The 20,599-nt window shown below is 44.5% G+C and overlaps 1 protein-coding gene across 1 annotated transcript in view; it reads right to left on the reverse strand.

Moving 5' to 3' along the window:
• PLEKHH2 (pleckstrin homology, MyTH4 and FERM domain containing H2) overlaps positions 1–20,599 on the reverse strand; it is a 572,539-nt gene that overhangs the window by 535,542 nt on the left and 16,398 nt on the right. Inside the window, exon 2 of the mRNA XM_086927801.1 lies at positions 13,970–14,099. Coding sequence (XP_086783927.1) covers positions 13,970–14,099 — 130 coding nt within the window. The remainder of the gene's footprint in view (positions 1–13,969; positions 14,100–20,599) is intronic.

Consider the following 20,599-nt stretch of genomic DNA (forward strand, 5'->3'; position numbering starts at 1 on the left):
CTCCAAGTATTGTGGAAGGGTGAATGAGACTATCAATTAGCGATTCTGTAATAGCGATTTTTAAGAAATCGCTATTTCAGAATCACTAATTGGTATGTATCAAGAAAATCGCAATTTTTTAGCGATTTCTCGATATTCCTTAATTTCGAATTTGCAAATTGCGAATTCGCAATTAAGGAATACTTTCCCATTCATTTCTATGGGCCTCCTGGCCCATAGGAAGGAATGGGAATTTATTCTCAATTTGCGATTCGCAATTTGCTATTCGCAAATTGAGAATAATTTCAATGGTGCAGGGGTGTCCAAAGGACACCCTGTTGCACCCCTGAAATAAGTATGGGTGCACATGTGGTGCACATACATGCCCTAAGGGCATGTATTTGCATCACATGGCACTTTGAAAAATGCAAAAATGGGCATTTTTCAAGAAATTCGCAAATTACCACCAACTTGAAGCTGGTGGTAATTTGCGATTCCTTAGGGACAATTAGCATTTTTTTTTAGCTTCATACATTGCATTTAAGGAATCGCAAATTTTGCGATTCATTATTTTGCATCAGATTTTTATTCATACATCCCATTTAGCAAATTCGCATTCGCAAAGGCCGAAATTCGCGAATGAGAATTTGTATGATACATATGGCCCAATGTCTTTTCACACGAGGGCATAGGGGTGGGAGAGAGGCATTGGTAGAGATATCTCTTAACCAGCATGGAGGAAGATTAGATTGCTGGTTTGAAATGATGCTTCATCTCAATCAATCAATCGGGATTTTGTATAGCATGTCTACTCATCCGTGAGGGGCTCAATGCGCTCAGGGGGATGGGGGGGCTGCTGATCCGTCTGGGAGTGGACGTTCAGTCAAAGAGCCAGGTCTTGAGATCCTTCCTGAATTGGGTCAGCAACGACTCGGGCGTAACGAAACTTGAGGGGGCTCGCCTGCAAGGTATGTGGAGGGGCCCCTCTGAACTCAATCATGGGCTCTCAGGCCAGAGTACTATGCTTAGGGGGCCTCCTGGAGCTTAGGGACCCCCGCACTGCGGAGGCTGCGAGGGCTGCGGGGGTCTGGGGCCTGTATTTCGCCACTGAGCAACGTAGAGTGCCTGAGGTGGAGAGGCATATATGGTGGCATCTATAGCAATTCTAGTATAGTGTGAAGCAATCCTTGCTAAAATCAACACGTCAAGGGATCCAAGCACCTGTTATAGTTCTGCTGGGGCCCTTGGATAAAGGCAAACTTTACATGTTACATTTGATAAGAAGAAACTCTTCACCAGGCCCACATTAAAGGCCAAGACTATCTTCCTTGCACATACACAGAAATGAGAAAGAAGCACCAGCAGTGTCAGAGTGGCGGAGAGGAATTTGGACTACCATGGTACTGAGAAGAGACAAGGTAGGCAACTATCTCAATGTCGGAGCCAGGTGCGCTATAATGGTAATTTTAACAGCACTGTGAAAACTACATCGAAATGTGCAGAAAAACATTGAAAGATTAAAGTTCAATTGTGAAACTTTGTGAAATTTGGGATTTTCACAAAACGCTTCTGGACGGAAAATACTTTAGATAGCCCTAGTTAAAACACTCCATCAAATTCCCAGTGCAGTCCTTCGACTCATTCAATGTTTGAAGAATGGCCCAATATTCCATGCAGGTATGCTTTAAAAATGTATGGTATAATATGCATGTAAAATGTCTGAGAATGACTAAGAACGATCAGCCTTTTGCGTAGAAAGGGATAGAAATGCAGCCTGTTGAGAGTTGCTAATACCACATTGGGAAAATATTACTTTGCGCTCCTTAAGCACGGGTTATCACCCCCACAGGTTTGCACTCTCCCAGGGTCTGTATGTATCTCTATCACCCTCACATGTGTGCACCCTCCCATGGTCTGTATACATCTCTATCACCCTACATGTTATTCCCTCCCAGGGTGTGCATATATCTCTATCACCCCACATGTTTGCATCCTCCCAGGGTGTGCATATATCTCTATCACCCAACATGTTTGCACTCTCCCAGGGTCTGTATATATCTCTATCGCACCCTCAAGTCTCAATCCTCCGAAGGTCTGTATATATCTCTATCACCCTCACATGTTTGCACCCTCCCAGGGTCTGTATACATCTCTATCACACCCACAAGTCTGCATCCGCCCAGGGTCTGTATATATCTCTACCACCCTCACATGATTGCACCCTCCCAGGGTCTGTATAGATCTCTATTACCCTCATATGTTTGCACCCTCCCAGGGTCTGTATATATCTCTACCACCCTTACATGTTTGCACCCTCCCAGGGTCTGTATATATCTCTTTCACCCTCAGATGTTTGCACCCTCCCAGGATCTGTATATATCTCTACCACCCTTACATGTTTGCGTCCTCCCAGGGTCTGTATGTATCTCTATCACCCCCCACATATTTGCACCCTCCCAAGGTCTATATATATCTCTATCACCCCAGCATGTTTGCACCCTCCCAGAGTCTGTATGTATCTCTATCACCCTCGCATGTTTGCATCCTCCCAGGGTCTGTATGCATCTCTATCCCCCCAATGTGGGCACCCTCCCATGGTCTGTATATATCTCTTATCACCCGCATGTTTGCACCCTCACAGGGTCTGTATATATCTCTATCACCCGCATGTTTGCACCCTCCCAGGGTCAGTATATATCTCTACCACCCTTACATGTTTGCACCCTCCCAGGGTCTGTATATATCGCTATCAGACCCACAAGTCTTCATCCTCCCAGGGTCTGTATATATCTCTTTCACCCTCAGATGTTTGCACCCTCCCAGGGTCTGTATGTATCTCTATCACCCTCGCATGTTTGCATCCTCCCAGGGTCTGTATGCATCTCTATCACCCCAATGTGGGCACCCTCCCATGGTCTCTATATATCTCTATCACCCACATGTTTGCACCCTCACAGGGTCTGCATATATCTCCATCACCCGCATGTTTGCACCCTCCCAGGGTCTGTATATATCTCTATCACCCCCACATGTTTGCACCATCCCAGGGTCTGTATGTATCTCTATCACCCCCGCATGTTTGTACCCTCCCAGGGTCTGTATGTATCTCTATTACTCCACGTTTGTATCCTCCCAGGGTAGATATGTATCTCTATCACTCCACATGTTTGCACCCTCCCAGGGTCTGTATGTATCTCTATCACTCCACATGTTTGCACCCTCCCAGGGTCTGCATATATCTCTATCACCCCACATGTTTGCATCCTCCCAGGTTCTGTATGTATCTCTATCGCCCCACATATTTGCACCCTCCTAGGGTCTGTATATATCTCTTTCACCCCTGCATGCTTGCACCCTCCTGTGGTCTGTATATAGCTCTATCCCCCCACATGGTTGCACCCTCCCATGGTCTGCATATATCTCTATCACCCCCACATGTTTGCACCATCCTAGGGTCTGTATGTATCTCTATCACCCCTGCATGTTTGTACCCTCCCAGGGTCTGTATGTATCTCTATTACTCCACGTTTGTATCCTCCCAGGGTAGATATGTATCTCTATCACCCCACATATTTGCACCCTCCTAGGGTCTGTATATATCTCTTTCACCCCGCATGCTTGCACCCTCCTGTGGTCTGTATATAGCTCTATCCCCCCACATGTTTGCACCCTCCCATGGTCTGCATATATCTCTATCACCCCCACATGTTGGCACCCTCCCATGGTCTGCATATATCTCTATCACCCCCACATGTTTGCACCCTCCCAGGGTCTGTATCAATCTCTATCACTCCACATGTTTGCATCCTCCCAGGGTCTGTATGTATATATGTATATATATATATATATATATATATATATATATATATATATATATATATATATATATATATATATATATATATATATATATATATATATATATCGCTATCACCCTCACATGTTTGAACCCTCCCAGGGTCTGTATCAATCTCTATCACTCCACATGTTTGCATCCTCCCAGGGTCTGTATATATATATATATATATATATATATATATATATATATATATATATATATATATATATATATATATATATATATATATATATATATATATATATATTATATCGCTATCACCCTCACATGTTTGCACCCTCCCAGGGTCTGTATATATCTCTATCACCACCACATGTTTGCACCCTCCCAGGGTCTGTATGTATCTCTATCACCCTCACATGTTTGCACCCTCCCAGGGTCTGTATGTATCTCTATCACTCAACATATTTGCACCCTCCCAGGGTCTGTATATATCTCTATCACCCCCACATGTTTGCACCCTCCCAGGGTCTGTATGTATCTCTATCACCCTCACATGTTTGCACCCTCCCAGGGTCTGTATGTATCTCTATCACTCAACATATTTGCACCCTCCCAGGGTCTGTATATATCTCTATCACCACCACATGTTTGCACCCTCCCAGGGTCTGTATGTATCTCTATCACCCTCACATGTTTGCACCCTCCCAGGGTCTGTATGTATCTCTATCACTCAACATATTTGCACCCTCCCAGGGTCTGTATATATCTCTATCACCCCCACATATTTGCACCCTCCCAGGGTCTGTATATATCTCTATCACCCCCGCATGTTTGCAACCTCCCAGGGTCTGTATATATCTCTATCACCCCGCATGTTTGCACCCTCCTATGGTCTGTATATATCTCTATCACCCCACATGATTGCACCCTCACATGGTCTGCATATGTCTCTATCACCCCCACATGTTTGCACCCTCCCAGGGTCTGTATCAATCTCTATCACTCCACATGTTTGCATCCTCCCAGGGTCTGTATATATCTCTATCACCCCCACATGTTTGCACCCTCCAAGGGTCTGTATGTATCTCTATCACCCTCACATGTGTGCACCCTCCCATGGTCTTTATACATCTCTATCACCCTACATGTTTGGCCCTCCCAGGGTGTACATATATCTCTATCACCCCACATGTCTGCATCCTCCCAGTGTGTGCATATATCTCTATCACCCAACAGGTTTGCACCCTCCAAGGGTCTGTATATATCTCTATCCCACCCACAAGTCTCCATCCTCCGAGGGTCTGTATATATCCCTATCACCCTCACATGTTTGCACCCTCCCAGGGTCTCTATATATCTCTATCGCACCCACAAGTCTGCATCCGCCCAGAGTCTGTATATATCTCTACCACCCTCACATGTTTGCACCTTCCCAGGGTCTGTATAGATCTCTATTACCCTCATATGTTTGCACCCTCCCAGGGTCTGTATATATCTCTATCGCACCCACAAGTCTGCATCCACCCAGGGTCTGTATATATCTCTACCACCCTCACATGTTTGCACCTTCCCAGGGTCTGTATAGATCTCTATTACCCTCATATGTTTGCAGCCTCCCAGGGTCTGTATATATCTCTATCGCACCCACAAGTCTGCATCCGCCCAGGGTCTGTATATATCTCTACCACCCTCACATGTTTGCACCTTCCCAGGGTCTGTATAGATCTCTATTACCCTCATATGTTTGCACCCTCCCAGGGTCTGTATATTTCTCTATCACCCCACATATTTGCATCCTCCCAGGGTCTGTATATGTCTCTATCACCCTCACATGTTTGCACCCTCCCAGGGTCTCTATATATCTCTATCACCCCCGCATGTTTGCACCCTCCCAGGGTCTGTATATATCTCTATCACCCCCGCATATTTTCACCCTCCCAGGGTCTGTATATATCTCTATCACCCCGCATGTTTCCACTCTTCCATGGCCTGTATGTGTCTCTATCACCGCTGCATGTTCGCACCCATCCCAGGGTCTGTATGTATCTCTATCACTCCACATGTTTGCATCCTCCCACGGTCTGTATATATCTCTATCACTCCACATGTTTGCACCTTCCCAGGGTATGTATATATCTCTATCACCCCCACATGTTTGCACCCTCCCAGGGTCTGTATAAATCTCTATCATTCCATATGTTTGCATCCTTCCAGGGTCTGTATATATATCGCTATCACCCTCACATGTTTGCACCCGCCCAGGGTCTGTATATGTCTCTATCACCCCACATGTTTGCATCCTCCCAGGGTCTGTATATATCTCTATCAACCCCGCATGTTTTTACCCTCCCATGGTCTGTATATATGTCTATCACCCCCGCAGGTTTGCATCCTCCTAGGGTCTGTATATATCTCTATCACTCTCAAATGTTTGCCCCTTCAAGGGTCTGCATATATCTCTATCACCCCCGCATGTTTGCACCCTCCCAGGGTCTGCATATATCTCTATCAACTGCAAATATTTTCACCCTCCCAGGGCCTGTATATCTCTCTATCAAACCCACATATTTGCACCCTCCCAGGGTCTGTTTATATCTCTAGCACCCTCACATGTTTGCACCCTTTCAGGTTCTGTATGTGTCTCTTTCACCCCCACATGTTTGCACCCTCCCAGGGTCTGTTTATATCTCTATCACCTTCACATGTTTGCACCCTTCCAGGGTCTGTATGTATCTCTTACACCCCCACATGTTTGCACACTCCCAGGGTCTGTATATATCTCTATCATCCCACATGTTTGCACCCTTCTAGGGTCCGCATATGTCTCTATCACACTCACATGTTTGCACCCTCCCACAGTCTGTATATATCTCTATCCTCCTCCTATGTTTGCACCCTCCCAGGGTCTGTATGTATCTCTATCACCCTCACATGTTTTCACCCTCCCATGGTCTGTATATATCTCAATCACCCCCACATGTTTGCAACCTCCCAGGGTCTGTATATATCTCCATCACCCTCACATGTTTGCACCCTCCCAGGATCTGCATGTTTCTCTATCACCCCCACATGTTTGCAACCTCCCAGGGTCTGTATACATCTCTATCACCCTCACATGTTTGCACCCTCCCATGGTCTGCAAATATCTCTATCAGCCCACATGTTTTCACCCTCCCAGGGTCTGTATGTATCTCTATCACCTTCAAATGTTTGCACCCTCCCATGGTCTGTATATATCTCTATCATCCCCACATGTGTGCACCCTCCCAGGGTCTGTATGTATCTCTATCACCCTCACATGTTTGCACCCTCCCATGGTCTGCACGTTTCTCTATCACCCCCACATGTTTGTACCCTCCCAGGGTCTGTATACATCTCTATCACCCTCACATGTTTGCACCCTCCCATGGTCTGTATATATCTCTATCACCCTCACATGTTTGCACCCTCCCAGGATCTGCATGTTTCTCTATCACCCCCACATGTTTGCAACCTCCCAGGGTCTGTATACATCTCTATCACCCTCACATGTTTGCACCCTCCCATGGTCTGTAAATATCTCTATCAGCCCACATGTTTTCACCCTCCCAGGGTCTGTATGTATCTCTATCACCTTCAAATGTTTGCACCCTCCCATGGTCTGTATATATCTCTATCATCCCCACATGTGTGCACCCTCCCAGGGTCTGTATGTATCTCTATCACCCTCACATGTTTGCACCCTCCCATGGTCTGCACGTTTCTCTATCACCCCCACATGTTTGTACCCTCCCAGGGTCTGTATACATCTCTATCACCCTCACATGTTTGCACCCTCCCATGGTCTGTATATATCTCTATCACCCTCACATGTTTGCACCCTCCCAGGATCTGCATGTTTCTCTATCACCCCCACATGTTTGCAACCTCCCGGGGTCTGTATACATCTCTATCACCCTCACATGTTTGCACCCTCCCATGGTCTGTAAATATCTCTATCAGCCCACATGTTTTCACCCTCCCAGGGTCTGTATGTATCTCTATCACCCTCACATGTTTGCACCCTCCCATGGTCTGCACGTTTCTCTATCACCCCCACATGTTTGTACCCTCCCAGGGTCTGTATACATCTCTATCACCCTCACATGTTTGCACCCTCCCATGGTCTGTATATATCTCTATCACCCTCACATGTTTGCACCCTCCCAGGATCTGCATGTTTCTCTATCACCCCCACATGTTTGCAACCTCCCAGGGTCTGTATACATCTCTATCACCCTCACATGTTTGCACCCTCCCATGGTCTGTAAATATCTCTATCAGCCCACATGTTTTCACCCTCCCAGGGTCTGTATGTATCTCTATCACCTTCAAATGTTTGCACCCTCCCATGGTCTGTATATATCTCTATCATCCCCACATGTGTGCACCCTCCCAGGGTCTGTATGTATCTCTATCACCCTCACATGTTTGCACCCTCCCATGGTCTGCACGTTTCTCTATCACCCCCACATGTTTGTACCCTCCCAGGGTCTGTATACATCTCTATCACCCTCACATGTTTGCACCCTCCCATGGTCTGTATATATCTCTATCACCCTCACATGTTTGCACCCTCCCAGGATCTGCATGTTTCTCTATCACCCCCACATGTTTGCAACCTCCCAGGGTCTGTATACATCTCTATCACCCTCACATGTTTGCACCCTCCCATGGTCTGTAAATATCTCTATCAGCCCACATGTTTTCACCCTCCCAGGGTCTGTATGTATCTCTATCACCTTCAAATGTTTGCACCCTCCCATGGTCTGTATATATCTCTATCATCCCCACATGTGTGCACCCTCCCAGGGTCTGTATGTATCTCTATCACCCTCACATGTTTGCACCCTCCCATGGTCTGCACGTTTCTCTATCACCCCCACATGTTTGTACCCTCCCAGGGTCTGTATACATCTCTATCCCCCTCACATGTTTGCACCCTCCCATGGTCTGTATACATATCTCTAATAATTGGCATAAGTATCAAGGACCCCCTGAGGAACCAAATAATATAAGTCCTAGGACAGGGATAAAGCAACAATTGAAATAAAACAACCTGGGAACTTAAATGTAACACTTGTCAAAAACAATATTATCCACAAAGAGTGGTTGCAAAAGGTCCACATTCAATATTTATTAACACTGTTATTAAAATCACATATCAAAATTCAGTTAAAAAGAAAATTACAATTCATATTCCAAATACCAAAGGCACAATAATTGGAAATACAATAAAAGAAAAGTAAATAGTTTTTAAGCATAATTAATAGTTGAAAAAAACAGTAAAAAGTGGTTTTACAAGCTGAGGCAGTCTGATTTTTTTACCATATGTGGTAATTCCCATAAAATAGTCTTACTTTATGCAACAAAAACTCAAGTTTAGCATTACATGTCAACATAAACCCAGTAAACAAATAGTAATGGCAGCCTATTGGGAACAGTATAAAAAGCGCAAAGGAACTGCGTGCACAGAAGAGGTTACTGAAAATAATGTCGAGTTTTTGTTGTAGTTGACTATATGTGCCTAGGCTAGTTTTTCCGTGGCTGCGCCAGTTTAGGGAAATGGTGGCATAAAGCAAAGCAGCTCATGGTGCTTGTAACAACATACAATGGCAAGCAGACTCGTTGCCTTGTGCACAATGGGCCCGTTTCGCAAAGGAAGTTTGAGTAAGTTTGCGCTTTGCAATACTCACAAAACTGAATGTAATAGAACGTTTACCAGTGGTGAGACTCAGACTCCGCAGTCAGGGCGGAGAACTCCACGCACAGAAAGACAGGACAGGCCTACCTTTAAGTGTGCAAAGTTCTCGCCCGACTGCGGAGTGTCCGCACTCGTAAACTTACAATTAAATTACAGTTTTGTGAATACTGAAAAGGCGTAAACCTAGACAAGCATGTAAGTTCACCTTTGTGAATCAGGCCAAAAAATGGCAAATAGCTCACCTGGTCTGGTGCAGCATGACGCGTGCCTGCCCTGCTCTCCTCGAGTCCTGTCCGAGCCTCAAGGAACAGCTGATGAGCAAACCAACTAACACATCCCCCTCGCGGAGACTGGAAACAACTCCCCCCATCATGGGAAGGCATGATGGCAGGGCTCGAGTTGGGGTACTACGTGGGTGGACGGCATCCCCCCACTTATTTTACCAGGGGGACACCGTCCCCCCTGCCAAACAGCTGGACTTCACTCTTTGGCCTCTCTGGGACGAGGAGCTCGGCACCTTGTGTGACGTCACTTCCTGTCGTGACGTCACTTCCGGTGACAGCGCCCCCCACTTCTTCTTTTAGGACTTGTGCCCTGCATGATGGTCACACCTCTGCGCCAATTCCCAGGGCAAAGCGGGTGAGGCTCACTCCTGCCACCGTCTAGTACCGCCCAGGCAGCACATCAGTATAATAGTGAGACTTTTTCTGGGTTGCGATGACGTCTTTGAGACTCAGAGGCTTCTCTGCTCTGAAACCAGCATAGATCATCAAACTGCCTGCTGCCTACTACCTGCTGCCTGTCGGCTGATGGAGGACTGCCATTACCGTGACCTGGCCCACCCATTGCCTCACTGACCTACTGGATGCTGCTGTCTGTGCCTGCTGGCTTTTCACACTTTGTTTTTGTGCTGCTGCCTGAAAACGCTGTTTATTTTCTTTGGCGCCCATATCTGGACCTGTTTGCCCTGCCCAGTTTACAGCATTGACATCCTCATCATCCAGGCGGACAGGAGGAAGGGAGGCCTATTAATAAAGGTCAATTTGGTCATAAACGTAAGTTTAATTTTTAACAACTGCCAGGAATTCACAACATGATTCCTGGCAGTCTTAAATAAAAGTGTGTATTTCTTTGCCACAAGTGGGCGCCACACTCTTAACTCCCACTCAAGGGGTAGGAAGTGGGTGTTCCAAGACATAGTTTGCCTTGAAAGTTTGGGAAATCCTACATATATGTCTAATTGTCAGCATCCCAACACTTCTCTTTCACCCGTGCAAATGGTTGGATATTTACTCCAGCATAGGATGGACTCACCGCCGGTCCAGGACTGCTCTACTGAATATCGACACCAACCATACCGTGGCATACTGATATCGAGGACGGAATATCGAGTGACAAAAAATCGAAAGGTAAGTGCATAGAGGGAGGTATAGATGTATTATTTCTAACTCCACATCTACGTACCTTGAAGATACATGTACCATGTAGGTACATATATATGGAGTTAGGTGTAGAAAATATAACCTTACTTAACCTCATAGGAGCGTTGAACGTTCAGCGCCCAGTGCTGAACGTTTGAAGAACGAATGCTGGCCCGTCGGCCAACGGTCGTGCGCAGCACTGGCAAGGTAGTGCTCGCGCCGACTGTTGGCCGACGGCAGCACTTGAGGGGTTAACTGTTGATATTTTATCTGCAATATTTTGTCCTCGTTATTCTGTCACATTGATACTATTTTTTTCGATGTTAAGGATATACACCCCTTTTCCAGTGTAGGAAGAGAACGGATCACCCCTGATTTGTGGGGGGTATAGGATAAGGACTTTCTCCACAGGTAAAAATACTTTCCCTGAGAAAGAGCAAAAATAATGTGCATTTGCACAAATGATCATATTACCCCATGGGTGGAGTTCTCCCCTAGCGACAAATCGACACATTAGGAATATAAGCTCATTGCAAAATTCACCTGTCTTTCCTACACCTGGGAATGTTGGTAAATAGTGAAAAGTCAAAAAAGTACCTGAAGGTGGAGACAGACATCTCAGCCCATGCTTTTGTAAGTTTTTTGTGACTAGGCCCAGAGAAAGCCCACAAACCTCCTTCTTTTCTTCGCTTTATTCATAGGAAACAGCAGCAGACTTCAGAGAACCTCCTTCACCCCTCCTTTCTGTTTGAAAGTCCATTGAAGGCCTGCTGTGTGCTCGTGTTTCATTCAGATGTAATGCACACCACAACTGAAATGTCTCTGTCTGCAAAACTAATGAGTATTATCAATACCCAAAACAATGGTACCTGTTTGACCATCCTTGAAAGGATGAAAGTTGGGTCTACCCTGCAGACTCAAAAGATCACTTAAATGATTGGACGAGTTTGCCTGCTAGCTCAGTGACTTAATCCATCATCACCACCTGTTTTAATCATGGGTGAAGCTCGCACTCTGAAGGAAAGGATGTATAATGCTTGCATGGAGAGGCTTTTTCTGCTGCATGCACCCCGACAGTTGTTTTACATCATGTAAAATAATCTGGAAGGGAATGTGGCATCTCACGCTTGGCCACTCTCAGTGGCCCCACTGACTTGAGCCTCTGTCTTAGGAGCTATTTTACTGTAAGCAGACCGATGGGCTGGCCGATGACAGCTACTGGGTGAGTGGTTATTACCCTTGAAGGGACATTGAAGGTCAGGCCTGCAGCACTGCTGCCCTTGGGATGAGAAGAAAGTATACGCATCCTTTTAGTTCACACTTCAGTCAAGGCCCGGGACTGAATATTGCTCTAATGACACTGAGTGAGATCAGGTGAGCCCAGAGATCTTGTAGGCTCTTGAGTAGACCGCAGTCTAGAAGGACAGGTGTCCCTTGTCACAATTAAGTATGTGTCTGACAGTCTGGCTGTTGTATATAAATATCAATATCGTTTTGACCCTACCTAAGGTTTGGAATGTTTAATTTAAAGTAGCAGCAAGTCCTGATGTAGTATGGTCCCATATGAGGTGCTCAAGGGCACTGTAATACTTTTTACAAGCACTTAGCTACTCTTTCACTGCACCCTTTTGAATTCTTGCTACAAATATTTGTTTAAAACCTGATTTTTTAAAATCCTTTACTTGTGAGCTTCGAAATTGTTGCAGAATATTTTTATATTGTATTTCTTCATATTTAACAATTGTTTGTGTTTTTTTACAACTCACAAAATTACCACCCGAGACTAACAATCAATGCCAAATGAAAGGTTGTGATCCTTGAATGGTCGAGAACTTCGAATGCGGGCCCTATTTCTGGCGGTGTCCAGGCCCATTTTTAGTTCCGATCCCACCATGGTGACAGGCAATGTGTAGTGAAGTGAAGACCTTAAGAAACAGTGCATGTGCATAAAAATCATAAAACTCATAAGGAAGCCGTGACGAACTTAACAGAAAAGATGCAAAAAGACTATCATGAGAGTGAAAATGAAGAAAGTATTCAAATTCATAGGGACATGACAGATGTTACATTGATTTTACTTCATGAGGGAGCCAGTATCACACATTTTTACTATGATGAATTAGTGTGGCATGACACTGTAGAAAATCCATAAAAGATTCAATAGGAAATATCAGGGCGCTGTCCGTCAAGTGGTAATAAAAGCAAAGACATTATATACAATTCAGTTTGAATTAAAACGATATATGCGAAGCCAGGCTTAGATGTCCCCTGAAACAAGTTTTCCTAAAAATAACGCAATGGTGGTCCTCAAGATAGGGAAGAGGTCACTTTATGTGGCAAAAGCAATTCTAGAAAAGAAGATATGAACCTTTAAGGTTAACAGACATATTCATATGGCAGGTACCAGGCATGCTTCTAAACCCCACTGCCAATCAGGTGAAGCCCAGTCCTCAAGGAGGCAAAGATGGATGAAGGCCACCCCGCCTAGAACAGAGTCCAAAATCAAACTAATTGTGGAGGTCGGATATAAAATCACAATTTCTTGGGAAATGCATTGAATGAAGGTGAAAGTTAATAAACATGAAAAGTTTATTGATGCACAAGGAAAACATCAAATCGCACAAAATCATGGCATTTAATATTAAACATAATTGTATTGAAGCAATAATGTTAAATATACACGTGTTATGCACTGATGTGGATATTTGGTCAGACTGAGACGAGGCTCTTCAGAAACATAAGGTTACAAAAATAATTAAAAAAAACATAACTAAATGGAAATGTTATGTTGTGTGCAGTAGAATAAAAGGGACTGTTGTTACGCACATTTTGGTTTAAAATTTGCAAATAAAAACATGCATGCTTGAAATTATGAAGATGTCACGTCTTCCTTACGTTTTTTTACATTTTCGGAAAATATAGAGAGTGGTACCTACTTAATATTTCAAAATCTTGTCTCAAAATTGGAAGTGCAATAGCTGTGTCATCGCCAGATTACATTTTATTTAATTGCATTTAGATAATATTTTGTATGGGAGTATCTACCTTCTCTGCCAAGAGCTCTCGGATCTTGCTGGCTTGCACTCGAAATTTCATCAGCTGGGACTCCAGGCTTATGCATCTCTCTTTCCAGTCCACGTCAGCCTCTGACTCCGAAAGCTCTGCCATATTTATTCTGAAAAAGAAACATGGTTGAGGGCTACAGCAAAGCTACAGTTAGTATATGTGCTGCTAAATAAATATAAGGCATCATTCAAAGTATTTTAGATGTTATCAAACAAATCAATTGCTGTCACATAACAGTTAATCAACCCATTAAGTAAGTAGTGTTAATTAATGTATATATTATTTACATGTGTGGTTTCTACATCTTCCTCTGGTGTTCTATAGTTCTTACTGACAATAAACGATCCATCCGCAGACAGGAAAGAAAATGGAAGAAAAACTGAACTCCCGAGCACCTCTTGAAACCGAAGGCCCTCCGTGCAACATGCAGGCAGCTCATCATATCAGCCAAAGCAAAGTACTGCACCAGCACCATCAATGAAGCCACCAACAGAAGCAGAATGTTGCTCAAGACAATCAAGCACTGCATCAACCCTCAGCCAGAATGACCTATTTCTCACTCCACAGAAAAGGATAGGATAGTATTTGTAAAGCACACTATACCCGAAGGTGTCAAGGAGCTGGGCAGACAAGAGCAGAGGGAGAAGCTCAAACAGCTGATTAAGAAGGGAATAGCCATGTTTTTCGTTTTTCCTGAAAACTGAAAGAGAGCTTGCTTTGGCAATGGAAGGGGAAGTGAGTTCCAGAGTCTGACAGTGGCAACCAAAAAGGAGCGGCTGCTCTATCTGGATCAGTGAAATCTGGGCGAGACCAATTTTTTCTGTGTGGATGATCTCAAAGCCCTCCTTGGAGTGTGCCATTGTAACAAGGATTTGAGTTGGGGCAGCCTTTACTATGCATGGCCTTATATACCGTACTCAAGACCTTAAAGGAAATACCCTCCCTGATTGGGATCCAGTTTAAGGTACAGAGATCCCCTCTCTGGCGGACTGATGTTTGGGAATATTTAAAATCCATCTTGCTCCTGCGTTCTGTACCACCTAGACCTTATTCAGTGATGTTGCAGTGATATTGAGGTACAGGGCGTTGCAGTAATCAAGACGAGAGGTAATCAGTGCGATGAAAGTAGGCCGATGCAGTTCAGAGGGAATGAGTGGAAGCACCTTTCTGAGAGTGCAATGACATCACCCTCATCTACAGTGAAAACATACAGAAGATCTAACACCACATCAATGATACAGAGCCAGCTTCATCTCACCCACCGCTTCCTGTCGAATTCTGCAATGGTTAGCCTTTAAAGCCCCATCTCTTCCAGTTCTGGCTGCCTTACTCAATTCTCTAAAAGTCACTACTTACGAAGATGATGTCCATTATCCTTCATCAAGCTCTCCTTGGGAAATCTCTCTTACCCATACTTACTATTACCAATACCTCATCAATTAATGCATCTTCCCAGCAGCTCTTAACCCCTTCGCTGCGGGGGATATTACCCCGCTGTGCTGGGGGGGAGGGGGGCACGCACAGCGATCACATGCTCATGAAGAGCTGAGCTCATCATGAGGCACGGCGCTCCTGTGCTCATGACGAGCTCAGCTCGTCATGACCACGCCCGTTCCTGTGGAACGCTCAGCACAGCAGGGGAATTATCCCCGCATGCGAGCGCTCCACGGCTCATGACGAGCTGAGCTCGTCATGAACACCGGAGCGCCGTGGCTCATGACGAGCTCAGCACGTCATGAGCTTTCAAGGGGTTAAGAGAGGGCAGATCCTTCCACTCCTAAAGAAACATACAATAGCCCCATGACCTCACCACCTACTGGCTCATCACTCGCCTATCATTAATTGACAAGATGATGGAAAAAGCAGTCTATGTTCAACTCCAAGATCACATCAGTGCTAACCATCTCCTGCACGACTACCAGCCTAGCTTCAGATCATGCTGCAGCATGGAGACCACCACCATACACATCGTAAAAAAATGCCCTCTTGACCACAAATGGAGATGACCCCTGCCTCCTGATATTGCTGGACCTCTCGGCTGCCTCTGACACAGTCGACCATCCCATCTTCATAGGTACCCATGAGTCACAAATGGGATTCACAGGCAGTGTTCTTCACTTATTCTCCTCCTACCTTTCCAACAAACGACCAGTTTGTTCACATGGGCTCCTCCAGGTCACAAAAGATCCCTATCACGTGTGGAATCACCTAGTGTTCCATACTTTCTCCTGTCATCTTCAACCCCTGCATGGAGCCCATTGATGCTCTACTCACAGATAACAGCATCAAGAGTCCCCATTATGCAGATGATATTCCACTCTACTTGAAAATCTCCTCTGCTTCTGACATCCAACGCCTCAAATCCAGCTTCTACATCATGCAGATCTGGATGCCTAGTGCCTACCTATATTTCAGCCAAGACAGAATTCCTATTATTTGCCAAGAACAACAAACACAATACAGTACAAACTTGCTTAATGAAATGAGCCTTGATGATTTAAATCCCCAACTTTCCGAGAATGCCAAATTACTTGGATTTACCCTGGAAACCAACCTCTAACTCAATAAACACATTGTCAAAAAACAAAGACAACCTGACACCAGCTCTCTCTCCTAAAGAAAGTCAAATATTTTCTTCCAGAAAGTGACTATGGAATTGCTGTTCAAGCCCTTGTACTCTTGCATCTGGGTGGCGCTAATGCCCTGCTCCATGATCCCAGACTCCATATTGGCATCTCTTAAGGGTATCTACACATAGCTGCATGTCTCATCCAGGGCCTGAAGAAATATGATCACATGACTGACACCATGATGCAGTGCCATTAGTTCCACTTGCAAGCCGGCACCATCTTCAAAAATTAGCTGCATCATTTTCAAAGCTATTACAACCAGCATCCCTGCTTATCTTGCAAGCAAACTCACCATCTCTGGTGATTCTCAGCACACCCATAGCCAGGACACCATCACACTGCAGACTAAAAAGTATTAAAAAGAGAAAACAAGACAGCACACCCTTTCCATCTATGCATCCAGGATCCATCAGGACAGCCCAAAAACTACTCCAATTTAGGAAAGAGTTAAAAACTCGCCTCTTTAACGAACACTACATCACAATGCTTTAAATGTCAACAACTCAGCTTCCTCTCCTATTACTCATCGACTGTAAGGTTGCTTTTGACCATGTACAGCGCTCTGCTACCTTTTGACTAGGTTTGCGCTATAGAAGTGCCATATACATAAATACATATTCAAACAAGCACCGAAGGACAATAAAGGCCAAGATAAACATGCTAAATAAGCAAAACATACAACACAATGTTGACAAAAGTAATCCTTACAAGTTCAGAAGATTGTAAACACGAAAGGCCTGAGGTTGCTTTTAAAACAAAATTATCCGAGAGCCAGAGAAGCATTTAACTTTGTCTTTCTGTCAAGGTCCAATCATATTGTGTGAATGGCTGAATACAAAAGCCAGGTCACAGGTATGTCTCAGGAGGATGGTAAGAGTCATCCGTGCATGCTTTTGTTTGCACCACTACATGGCAGTGTGTATACAACATACAAAGGCTCGTTTGGCAGTTAGGCATCCTCTATTAACATGAAAGTGGCCTGAGTAACTGCCAGGAAAGATATGGCATCAGACCGGATGGTGAAACTAATATCCTGACTAGGTGGAGGAAAAGGTGTGCCTGGAACCTGCCTTGCGACAAAATGTTTTGGTCAGTAAGCCTTTCAAGAGTTGGTGAAAGCTGAGGCTACAGAAAGGCAGCTGATTCTTCATCACCCCATGAATGGTTTCTCCTGTTAAGAGGGCTCTGCTTAGGAGTGATTATCCAGGGCTGGAGCTTGCCACAGGTTTATTCCAAGAGATGGAAAGGTAGACACTAGGTTTAGCCTCACAAATTGGAGGATGTTCTAGTGAGAAGGTCCAGCTTCCCAAGACCACAACGCACCGAGAATAGCTGGATCTGGGTAGCAGCACAATGCAGTAGAATCAAGATGTTTCAGTACAACTGCAAGCATTCCAGGTCACCATAAATGGTAACTGCTCCTGCTGGTGGATCATTAAACCCAGGCTGCAGCCAACCTCATCATGAGTGAATAATGCACCTACAAAATCGTAGCATCCGTCTTGGGGTGTCAAACATTTGTTTCACCCTAAGAGTGTCCTCCTAATTCAATCAAACAGACCCTGCGTTTTGCCCGTTAATACTGGTTCTACTTACCTTACTTACAAGGAAGGAACTCTCCACAGAACCCACTGGGATCAGTGGTGAGACTGACTTGACTGCTCATTGTGATGCTAAGGGCCCGATTCTGAGTTTGGTGGTCCTGGAGCAGGCCACCACGCAACCGCCCAACTCCAGGACTGCCACACCCATGCGCACACCGCCCGCTATATTACAAAGTTTTTAGTCATTGGCAGGCAGTTCTTTGGTATTCCCAGGGCGGTGCCTATGAAAAAGGCACCGCAATGGAAATATCAAAGGGAGTACCTGCATGGCATGGACTGGTGTACTCCATGCCGTGCAGGTACTGGGGTACATGCACACAGGGAGGCAAGACATGTGCCCCCTTGCATGCACCCCATGGCCAGAGGCAACAGGGCACTTTGTTTCCTCTCCGCCACATTTTTCTTGGCGAAGAAAACTGCCATGAAAACCATGGTGGAGAGGAAAATCATAATGTATGCTTGGTGGGACTGCGGCGGTCCTGCAAAGAATATTGCAGCCTCAAGACTGCCGCACCACTGGTTGCAGTGGTGCAGTCTGGCAGCCCATCTTGTAATGGGGCGGTTGGACCGCTGGTGCAGCGGTGGCTGGAATGCCACTGCCATGCCCCCGCAAGTCTGGCGGTCCGTAATCATGTCCAAAGTCAGGTACTAGTGATGGTGGTTGTGGGTTTCAGGACCCCAAAGTTTTTCTTAGGAGCCTGCCGTAGATTCTCCAAAATGCTATATTTGAGGAATACCAAGGCTGCCTCGTCCTAATTCCACAGATACCTCTTTTGACCTTTTTTCACCCTACATTTGCCATCTCTTGTAGGTTCTTTTGCATCTCTGCTTTCTGCCTTTGTCACTGTTTTCCTATGGATCACTTCCGCTATTTCTGTGTACCTCTCTCACCGTTGCTCTTGGACAATGTCTATTCCAGGTCCCTAAATATGAGTGTTGGTGCTGACCCCTTGCAGCCATTGGCACAAATTTAGCTTGAGGCAAGGGACCAATTGATCACCTGGGTGATTACCAAATGGATGTCAATGTATATGATTCACCGATTTCCAGATGGTCTACATTAGCTTATTCTCTACTAAAGTGATTGCCCAATAATTCCCCCCTTATAATTTCTCCCAAACATCCATAAATATGTTCTCCACCAAAATAGGGCCATACTGCTTAGATCTGAAGATTATGGTTATAGCGAATAATGTGTAATTCCTGGCCCTTGAAAAACCATGTGAAGGCATGTAAGTAGCGACACTCTTTGTAACTGTGAATATTCAACCAATAAGAGTCACATTCTTAACATAAGTGTTGTAGTTAAAAATTATTAACTTTTTTTGCTTTTCTCTCATTAACTAAAACTATATTGAAAAAGTTAATGTCCACATCAGGAGTGGTATAAGAGTGATACAATTTATATAGCAGTACTCAATAATATGCAAACTCATAAATACAATAGCATGAGCTTTTATTGAATATGTGCCATTAAAGTAGTTTTAAACAAAGCACACAATTGGAACAATTAGTACACGGTTACAAGTCTTGAAAAAGTTGAGAAGAGTGAAACCCGTCCCTGTGTAAGGGAATATAACAGATAAAAAAGAAAGGATGAAATAATACATATGGGTGCAAGACAGCAATAATGGTGTGGAAAGGATTCTGACTTGGGGACTGCACAAGCTATGAAATCATATTTGTATCACTGTATAGTCAAAATCAAATCAAAACAGCTTTATTCGGTGACAACAAGGCAAACACCATAAAAGCATACTAACACTGATGTATGTCGTTACAACGCATACTTTTACAACGCATACCTTTACAACGCATTTTTTACACCGCAACATCCATTACAATGCATTCCATTACAACGCATGCCGTTACAACGAAATCTTTGAAACTACCTTTACAACGCATACCACTACAACGCATACTACATTTACAACGCATACCATTACAACGCATTCCATTACATTGCATGTATGGTAAATATTGCATAGTGTAGGGGTAAAAATTACTATTTTAACTCCAGGAGGTGCAACAGTAGGGTCAGTGTTGGATAGTGTAGGGGTTAAAATTACTATTCTAACTCCAGGGGGTGCAACAGTAGGGAAAGTATTGGATAGTGTAGGGGTAAATATTACTATTCTAACCCCAGGGGGTGCAACAGTAGGGTAAGTGTTGGATAGTGTAGGTATGCGTTGTTATGGTATGCGTTGTAATGACTGCGTTGTAAAGGTATGCGTTGTAGTGGTATGCGTTGTAGTGACATGCGTTGTAATGGTTGCGTTGTAATGGCATGCGTTGTAATGGATGTTGCGTTGTAAAAGTTTAGTTGTAAAGGTAGTGCGTTGTAAAAGTTGCGTTGTAAGTGTTGTTTCCCTACT

The sequence above is a fragment of the Lissotriton vulgaris genome, chromosome 6 (assembly GCF_964263255.1).
Source record: "Lissotriton vulgaris chromosome 6, aLisVul1.2, whole genome shotgun sequence".
In the NCBI taxonomy this organism is placed as follows: Eukaryota; Metazoa; Chordata; class Amphibia; order Caudata; family Salamandridae; genus Lissotriton; species Lissotriton vulgaris.